Source organism: Anneissia japonica, unplaced genomic scaffold (assembly GCF_011630105.1).
Source record: "Anneissia japonica isolate Jap-2015-1 unplaced genomic scaffold, ASM1163010v1 scaffold287761_len698747_cov189, whole genome shotgun sequence".
Taxonomy (NCBI): domain Eukaryota; kingdom Metazoa; phylum Echinodermata; class Crinoidea; order Comatulida; family Comatulidae; genus Anneissia; species Anneissia japonica.
In genome coordinates, this window is record NW_022715691.1 from 293,607 (window position 1) to 303,779 (window position 10,173).

The 10,173-nt window shown below is 34.7% G+C and overlaps 1 protein-coding gene across 1 annotated transcript in view; it reads left to right on the plus strand.

Annotated features, from left to right (window-relative positions):
- LOC117109306 (protein unc-80 homolog) overlaps positions 1 to 10,173 on the plus strand; it is a gene marked incomplete at its 5' end in the record, with an annotated part of 64,617 nt that overhangs the window by 38,622 nt on the left and 15,822 nt on the right. The window contains 10 exons of the mRNA XM_033251579.1: positions 4,122 to 4,200; positions 5,987 to 6,037; positions 6,504 to 6,584; positions 6,921 to 7,040; positions 7,423 to 7,539; positions 7,807 to 7,970; positions 8,175 to 8,348; positions 8,739 to 8,934; positions 9,521 to 9,600; positions 9,699 to 9,822. Coding sequence (XP_033107470.1) covers positions 4,122 to 4,200; positions 5,987 to 6,037; positions 6,504 to 6,584; positions 6,921 to 7,040; positions 7,423 to 7,539; positions 7,807 to 7,970; positions 8,175 to 8,348; positions 8,739 to 8,934; positions 9,521 to 9,600; positions 9,699 to 9,822 — 1,186 coding nt within the window. The remainder of the gene's footprint in view (positions 1 to 4,121; positions 4,201 to 5,986; positions 6,038 to 6,503; positions 6,585 to 6,920; positions 7,041 to 7,422; positions 7,540 to 7,806; positions 7,971 to 8,174; positions 8,349 to 8,738; positions 8,935 to 9,520; positions 9,601 to 9,698; positions 9,823 to 10,173) is intronic.

Sequence of the window (10,173 nt, forward strand, 5' to 3'; positions counted from 1 at the left end):
TTCGAAGTTGGATACACATGTTTTGTTAACACTTAAATATATTATTTAAACATAAACACAAAAATTGTTAACATTTTCACCATACTGTATACAGTACTTATACATGTTGTTTAAGTAAAAATATTATTTCTTTTAAATTTTGAGTTAAACAATTAAATGTCATGCAACAAATGATGTCATATTTAGGCAGTAGTAGCCTGGGTTCCAGGCCCTAATTTTAGGTTACTCACTCTTTATTGCACTTAGTGCACGCCATACCTAATTTAATTGGCGTCCCATACTCGATTTCTTTTGTGGCAAGTCTAAGGCCTGTCTCTTATACACATCTAGATGTGTATAAGTTATTTTCAACTTGACAAGATATCCTTTGTTTATTGTAGTCTCGATCAGCATGTCCGCTCGCAAGTCTTTGTGCTCGGCGTGTGGGAGCCCTAAACCGAGTGTTAAGCTCGACCGGCACTCGGAGTGCCCGTTGTGTCGCTCGTGTAGCAAGGCTAAGCCTTGCGAGATTTGTGCGCGCTGATTGATTTGTGTATTTTATCACAGTAGTAAAATGAAATTATTATTATCTCTTGTAAATAATTTTAGAAAATATAATCCTGATAAAAATATGAAATAAAAAAATAAATTACTGATTAGCTAGGTATCTTGCAGTATCTGTGGAAATCCATGACTGGAATATTCCGCAGGGAGTGGAGACGGTTGCACCATGGAGAAATGCCCCATGGTTGTTCCATGGTGCATGACTCCTCTATGACTCAAGTGACCAGACATTTAAGTGCTTTGAAGCTTAGTACTTTAATAGTACTATGTAGCATCACAACCATTGTAGTATCATTGAGGGTTGTGTGCTTGTTGCTATGTGGTAATTCAACAGTGGCACCATAATGGTAATGAGGGTAAATGCTAATAATTATTTAGCAAGTTACCAACAGTGATATGCTAAAATATGTGGTGTATGGTAATGTTTATGATTAAGTTGATTTTGTTCGTAGCAGTTTGCCAACAGTGGTATGCTACAATATGTGGTGTATGGTAATATTAATGATTAAGTTGATTTTGTAGCAATTTACCAACAGTGGTATGCTAAATTATATGGTGGGTGGGAATGTTGATGGTTCAGTATTTTGTAGCAAGTTACCTACAATGATGTGTTCAAGAGTGGTGAGTGATGGTGTTGATTTTGTATCAAGTTGCAATAGTACCACATTTCCTCTGGTAATCTGAAACTACAATAAAAGCCTGTTGAGTGGTAGGTTTGGTGTTGATTGTGCTGATGTTTTCTAACCATGCTCTTTTCTCTGTTGAATGTTCACAACAATACTCATGATAATTATAGTAATATTTATTCACAGAGACTGTATTTTGTTTTCAAAACATTGGTCTTTCAAGAGACATTTGTTAACATATCTACAAGTAGAATAATAATTGTAAAAGCAGAGAAGACACAATATAATGTGAAAATTAACCTTTGTTGAATGGAAACATTTTGCTAAAAGGTGAACTGAACCATACTAAAACTACAGGACATTAAATCAAACATTTCTCAACAGATCATTCAATTACTGTCTTTAGGGGTGGGCCTGCCCCCTCCCCCATTTTGGAAGATAAATAGAAAAGAAAAACAAAAGAAATAATGTGAGAAAAAGAGAAAATTAATCACCGAGAATGCCTCTGAGGTTATTTTTGGGCATCTAGAACACAAACAAATTTTGCGGGGACATGCCCCCGGGCCCATAGCGTAGTGTTATCTCGATTGGCCCCACTTTCTGCCCCCCCCTCCCATCCAGACATCTCTAGATCCGCCCCTGGTCATGCACAGGCCATTGGATGTGCTTTTATATAAAGTTCAATACAACAATTAATTTGTCCAGAACATGCCAGGCAGCCAGTTAGGCTTGGTAAAATGTTAGAAATTTTGTATTGTTTGATTACCTATGATATACTATCTTCTTACGATTTTTGTTTGTACATTGTACATGTATTTCAATCAATAATTATTTATGTACCACATTGAATTTTTGTAATTAGTAGTAAGTGGTCCTTTTCAGATACCAATATACAATGCCAACCATTATGCGGCTGTACTCGGCACACCACTGCAACCCCATGGTCACCAGTGCCATCGAGGTAGCCTAGCCTAACTCTTGATACTTTTTTTTATTTGCCTGTATACAGTAGTACAGCCAATTGTATTGAAATCAGTTGGCTTCTTGAGTCATGCCATCCATTTGGTGTCCACTGTACATTCACATTTGCATATATAATACTTAGAAATGCACACATTCATGTGTGTTAATCACATGACTTGCTCAGTGAATTTTACAATGTTGAGTGATTGGCTAAAATTTTACTAATCCTAATTTAGATAATTCTTCAAACTTTCCAACATCGTAAATTTGGTGGGGAAACAACATATATTTGATGTAATAGTCACATGCCTGCCGCTTGCTCATCATGTGCCAATCATGTGATCAACATAGTTGGTAATGTGATTATCATAATTGATTATGTAATGGTCACATGTCCACCATTTGGTTACATGTGACTAAAGAAAGAAAATAATTTGAGCAAGTCATGTGACCCTTGATGGATGGCTACTACTTGCTTGTTAATGTGAACCATATATTGAATTAGTGTAGTTAAGATGATTGATTGATTCATTGATTGATGGCTGTCATTATTTGTCAGAGCAGTTCATTTGCATAATAATATTCATGCTTTATCTTCATCTGCAAGTGTGATTCTCTAATTCATCTTTGCGCTATTTCATTGCACCCTATCATTTTAATAAGGATTCTCTCATTTTAACACATTTGAATTTATCCAAGTAGTATTCTTCTCATCACACTGCTGGTTTTCTTCCATTGATATTTAGAGTATGAGAAGTTTATGATGTAGGTTGGAGGTAGAAATACCTTCAGTCTAGGGGCCTGGGTTCAAATCCTGTCAAACTTAATTTTTTTTCCCATGACTAAATATAGTAGAACACAAGGGGACACTAGCACCAAAAAAGTGTCCCCTTAATAGGGAGTGTCCCCCGAATAAGGGTGTCCCCTAATTAGGGGTTGGCCATAGTGTTAAACGATATACTTTTCCTTGTTTTGTTGCCAAAAAAGTATCGCTTTAAAAGGGGTGTCTCTTCACAGGGTTGTCCCAAAGGAAGGGTTCTACTGTATATGATTTTATTCTTACAAGTTTACTTGCTTCCTAATAAAAAACAAATAAAATTATTGGAAAATTTGCAGATTTATTTAATATCACTTCTTATATAATTAATAATTTGTATGTAACTTTTGCTAACAATTTTATGTCTAGATTATTAGGATCTTGGTTTGGAATTTGAAATTCAAATTATATCTTTTAATATAATACAAAAAAGATAGCAATAATGATGAGCAATGGTGGCGGTGGTGATGGTGGCGGTGGTGATGGTGACGGTGTGGATGGTTGTGGTAGTGTTGGTGATGGCAGCGGCTGTAATGGATGGTGATAATGGTGGTGATTGTGTTGATGATAATGTTGATGATAATAGTGGTGATCATAATGGTGGTGATGATGACAATCGTGCCAGAAATAATGATGATGATGATGATGGCAGAGATGATGATGATGATGATGATGATGATGATGCCAGAAATGATGCTGATGGCAGAGATGATGATGAGGATGATAATGATAATGATGATGATGCCAAAAATGATGATGATGCTGGTGGGAAAGATGAGGACTTGATGGTAGTGATGATGATGATAATGACAAATGTATTTGATACTACTAATAAGATAATTATAATGATGATTATATAGTATTTGATACTACTAATAAGATAATTATAATGATGATGATGATTATGTCAGTGAAAGTGATTATCAATTGATAATTTAGTTTTGTAAAAACCTGATTTTATTGATAAAGATGATGTAGAAAAATGTCATATCAATGATAATGTGTTTTAGCTATGTTTAGATAATTGAGTAGTATATTTTACTGGATATAACATGAATTACCTATCCATAAGGTTAGAGTCAGAGTGTGCCCTCAGGTATCATAATTAAATGCTGTGTAAACGAATAGGCATTCCACCAGTTAAATATCAACTGCCTTTTTATTACACACAGATATCATCTTCTACTGCCCACCTTGTTTCGGGCTCATTCTCTATACTACACCAGTTCTGTTACACGTTGCGCCATAGAGGTATCATTGCATGGTCTGCTACATTTCATTGTCGTCGTCTGCTCTCTATTTGTTAACAAAAGTTCGCCTTCAATCCTATAAATAGTTTTTTTTTTCAATTGGTTGTGTATTGCTCTATATGGTTAATGTTCTTATGCTCTGTAACAAACTCACAAAGGGGAGAGAGAATGAGGAGAGTAAGGGTAAAGAGAGAGTGGATGAGGGTCTGTAAGATACCTCTCTTTCCTGTCCTAGGGTCTGGGCATCAAATCTTTAAACAAAAGGAATTTCTTTCAATCATAAATAAAATTACACTCCCTAAACCTTGTATAAAGCATAAAAATGCTTGTTGAATATAAATAACCTCCCATATACAAAACATCTAAAAAATGTAAAATGTTTTCTCTATGGGGAGAGAGAGAGATAACAAATAATCATCTACATCACGTACGCTGACGGTTTATGGTCTGATTGCTATGGTTTTTGTGACGTTCAGCGTGTAGGGACGCACATGCGCCTAGAATGTCGATGCCCGAGTTATAACCTTTGATGTCCTGAGATGTGCGTCCTTTTGTTGAATTACCTTGGTCTGGGCATCAAATCTTTAAACAAAAGGAATTTCTTTCAATCATAAATAAAATTACACTCCCTAAACCTTGTATAAAGCATAAAAATGCTTGTTGAATATAAATAACCTCCCATATACAAAACATCTAAAAAATGTAAAATGTTTTCTCTATGGGGAGAGAGAGAGATAACAAATAATCATCTACATGTATCCAAAACATTCCCCTCTCATTCCCCTGCATGAGCTTATTCATTATGAAATGTATGGTTAGATTTGTCTTGAAATGTCAGTACTGTAGTTTGTATTTCTAGTGAAGCATGTGTAGTAAACAAGTTTATGTTGTTTTGATTCATTTTTATAAATGTATGTCGTTTTAATTATATTTGTTTAGGAAAATGTAAGAAAAATGAATTGGAAAACAATATTTTTATTTCAAAGTTATCACTTACATTATAAAAATTAGAAAAGTTCCTGAATTTATAATATTTTTGTTATATTAAAAAATGATAATTCTGTTAGTATTAAAATAAGGGATCAAAGATATATAGATTGAAACAGAAGTTTGCAAACAAAAAAAGACAATTTAAATAAACCATAAGCTGCATATATACAAATGATCTGTAACTAAAGATGGACATCACTTTGATTTATGCAGTGCAGTCCAAGATAATAAATTACTGTTGATTTACTTATTATTTTCTAGATGGCATACTGAATCAGCACTTTCTTGGTTGAGTGTGCCATCATCTTTAGTTAAAAATTCTTTGATAGAATACTATGAAGATTTAAAATTAGATGAACAAAACATTTATTTATAGAATTCGTACCCTGTTATTAGTTGTTTTTTCATTCAATTCAATCTTTATTTATTTCATCATAAAAAAAACTATAAAGTATATAAAATACATGTTAAAATAATTCTCATAGAGGTTGTACAGTTTAATCCATTAGTATTTTTAAAAAAATTCAAATACATTAAAATAGTTAAAAGTTAAATTCAATAAAAAAGAGACAACAGGGCCAATGCTTGCATAAATTGCACAGAAATGTGAGTAATAAATGTTTGAATTAAGAATAGTAATAATAAAAATAATCTAAACAAATAAAATACAATAGGCCAATACGGTAAAACCAGACTTCAAATTTGTAAAAATCGTAAAATAATAAGTAGTAAGCCTGGACATCGTCATTGAGTGTTGGACAAGTCTTGACTGACTGGTGTTTGTTTGTTTGTTTCAGTACACTTGTAAGCAGTTTTATAAACTCCACATGAAGCCTTTCATACTTCAGGTATGTGCACACCATATTTCTATGGTGACATTATCCAGATCTTCGCTGACTTTATCGATTTGCTGCTCATCATTGTCATTACTAGCAACATCATTTTCATCATCCTTATCTTCAATAGTGTTATTCATTATCATTAGTATCATCTTCATCATTATTGCATAATATTATTAGATAATGTATACCTCATAATTATGTTGTCTTCATCAATATACCATACATGCAAAGTCAGCATTGCTGTTAGGGCTATTCTCAATACATAGATTTAAATAAATAAATATTTATAGATTACTATTACAAACTTCTTCATCATGGTTATCCTCAACACCTTATTTTACATTTCTACCTTTCTTAATTTCTATATTTAATTTTGTTAACTCATTATGTCTCTCTACCTGTTAATTCCTATTGCCATTTTCTTTGTTACTAAATTAATAATGCACTATTATGACTCCCTTTTTCCCCCCAGATGTTTGGAAGTGCTGCTCCTCTGCTTGTTGTAGAGAAAGGAAATAGTCAGACGCAAATGATGCCTGTACAACCAGGAAAGGTAATATAATACTCATTCCTTGCACACAGTTATTATCATATTTCCTCTGGTATCCCATTTTAATCATATGGCAGTTTTTCAGCACCGTGTGCCTACTTAAAAGCGAATATGTTATATTTATTATTACGAGTTATTTGTAGAAGTCATAACCTGGGCTTTTGCCCGAGGAAAGACTGGTACATAAAATTGGGCATAAAGTGGGGGGGGGGGGCTTATACTTGAGGTTGGGCTTTTCAAATCAAATCATCATCATCATTATTGGTTCTTTTGTATGATTTACTAAGGTTTCTATCTACTATGCATTTCTATGCTTTCTTTTTTTTATGTTCTTGGTAGGTGTCAGCGCGATGTTTGTTCAAGCTTTTGCTGTCTTTGGAAGGCCATTGCGAGGAACCTCTGGATGGGATCTTGGACATCATGGAACTGGTGAATGGAGAGAAACCGCTGAAGACATTGGTTAGTGCCATTCATTTAACAGCATCATCATTGTCATCTGCAGCAATCATTATTATTAATATCAGCATCATCATCATCATTATCATCATCATTATATTGTCCTCATTGTCATCATCATCATCATCGTCATCATCGTCATCATCACCACTGTTGTTAGTATCACCACTATATCATTGTCCATGTCCTCTCATCATCATCATCAGCATCACCAGCATCACCACTGTCATTAGTATCACCATTATTATCAACCTCATTAACCTCGTCATCATCACCATTAGCATAATCACTAACATCACCATTGTCATAATCAGTTATGTTATCATTGGTAGTGGCGGCAATAATGTCCCAATGACTTCATAATTCTCTCTCTTGTTTGCTTCAGGATTTCATCTACAGCGGCAATGAGCAATCCAATGAGTTCTCCATCCTAGAGGCTATCAGGCTGTGTGTTGTCGTAGTGGCGTACTCACCAGAGACAAGTCGAAGTGCTCAGATGCTGGTAAGAATTTTACCTCACACGTTCTAATAAAAAAGTAAGATGACCCACAAATACAGCATTGCAGCTCCTAAGCTCTGTCCAAATTATCAATTTTCCTTTGATAAAAAAACTGTTGTATGCCCATATATGGTCATGATGTGCTTATATATGGTCATGATGTGATGTCATCATGACCATATTTAGTCATGTCACATAATTTGGTAGTCTGGAAAGGGCTTCACAAAAAATAGCGACTTAATTAATTCTTGGACATTTTTTTTCTTTCAGAGCGTCTTAGATGCTATTATTCCACTGTACCTTGAACACATTCAGTCTCAGACCGTCCCTTATGATAACCCATCGGCACAAGCAGCTAGAGCGGAGTCTAAAGTAATCAAGGAGATGGCTGTCTGTGTGAGGGCGCTCATCGTTGGTGCTGAAGCAATTTCAAGGTGAGTATTACAGTACCTATTTAAAAAGTTTGCTGAAAGATAATTACAACAGAGTGCTACAGTGAATGGGTGGATTGATTCCCCTCTTCCAGAATTGAGGGGGATGCACTCTGTAAAAGATTATGTATTGTAAGGAAACATTGCTTTAAGCAATTCTTCCACACTCTGCAAATCTGCAATAATAAATGTATTTATATTCAATAGGGGCACAAATGGCCCAAGCAGGAAGACTGATTCCCTGAATACAGCAGCCAGTTTCAAGAGTTCTTCTCATTCCCGTTCAACTTCCCAACGGAAACAGTCCAAGAAGTTGGTGACGATCCCTCAGAGTGTTGGGCTGGCTGTTGAAGAAGAGTTGCGGGAAGACTTTAAAATTAGGTAATTTACCAAAATCATAATATTTGTATAATTATGTATTTTTAAATAAGTATGTTACTATAAACAAAAAAATGTAAAATGTTGGCTTAAAAAAAGAGAAAGATAGATAGATTTAAGAACGTGTATTGGTCTATACTGCTTAAAACAAATGATTTTCTAGTTCTGCAGAGTGTAGTTAAAAAAACAATGGAAAGGAGACAACTATGCTAATGTATATGTATATGTGTATATCATACTTATTCAAGTTAAAGTCCCCTTTCTTGAACACAAGATAGGTGGAGGCTTATATTAAGGGACCATAAAATTCTAATTCGGTTTTATTGTACCAAAAATTGCATAGTTTTAATATAATTTTTTCCAAACATTTATTTTTGTGTTTTCGCTGATTAGATATAATTACGAACAAGTTAACGCCCAATACACTGATGAAGGTACAGACGAAATCGAGTCCATGAACGAGTACCGCAAACCAAGGGACATGTTGCTCAGCCTTGTGTCTGAGTTCTTCGCTCACAGTGTGCAGAGGTCAAAAGAACTGCGCTTGGCCGCACAGGGACCAGATATTTTTGATCAACGTTGTCATTTTGTAAGTATTATCAGCGGTATTATGGGATAGCTGAGAATTTTATGGATTGGGAGTTGATGTTTTTTCTGTATTGAGAAGCGTACATATTAAACTCTATGCATGGTAATTGTTAGTTGCACGCTGTAGTGGTGTTCGCTATTGGGAAAGCCTGGTTTCTATAAAATTGCTACACTGTCGCTACAAAGTTTTCAATGCAATCGTTACCCTGCTTAGCTGTCCCTAACAAAGTTGAGAAGGCTCTGTGATTTAACTGAGTAATCAGCATAACTGTAAGCTGCTGGTGAGTCTTCTTCTTATCGTGTCCACAAAAACCTTCAGTGTTTTTGATATGATCGTAAGGGCAGGCCCTATAAAGGAGCCGCTCTGGTCTAGTGTACTTGTGTACCTTGTGGTGGTGGTAGGAGAATTTGCGTTACCCAGGGCTGCGATGAGGACGCTTATACCGTGACCCGGTGATAATGTGAAGCGATTTTATGTGAACTAGGCTTTACAATAAAATGTTATTTTTGATTAATAAATAATAATGTTGTCTGTAAAATAATTTAGTTTTAATTAATTATTAAATACTTACTTTCTTCCTATTTAGAGATTAGCTGAAATTGCTTGCTGTCTGCTAAAGGTCGTGCCCCATGACCCTGTCACCATGGGATGCAAAGGCCTTCAAAAGTAAGTGTATTTTTTGATGCCAGTGGAAGTAATTCTATTCTTATATATGGTTTTCTTATACATATCCAAATGAATAAAAATGATTGTTTTTATTTTAGATACATTACAAAGATGATCCCCATAGTTGATTGGTACAACGAAGACTTGCGTCCAGCGCTTACATTGATTTTACGACGACTCGACAAACTTTTCACCAAGATAAATAAAAAACCCACATTAATGGTAGGAAGACATTCATTCATTGCAAATTCATCCCATAATTTGCTATAGTAGGTTTTACCCTTTATGTAATATAGCTTTAGATCTCTGGTCGTCCCATCCATGGAAGAATTAGTGTTATTCCAATTATGAAGCTAAGGAAGGAAAAATCTTCAAATAACCACTGATATTTAGGTTCGTCACAGAACCTTTTTAGGCTAGTGGTTATTACATGTCTTGGTGGAAACTGATTGTTTTTTTCCATCCTTTGTAAGATTCTTTTTCGATGTCTTTTGTACTTGTTCTCCCCTTATGCATATTGTTGTATATATATATATATATATATATATATAGGAGCTTAGAAGTATCCATAGG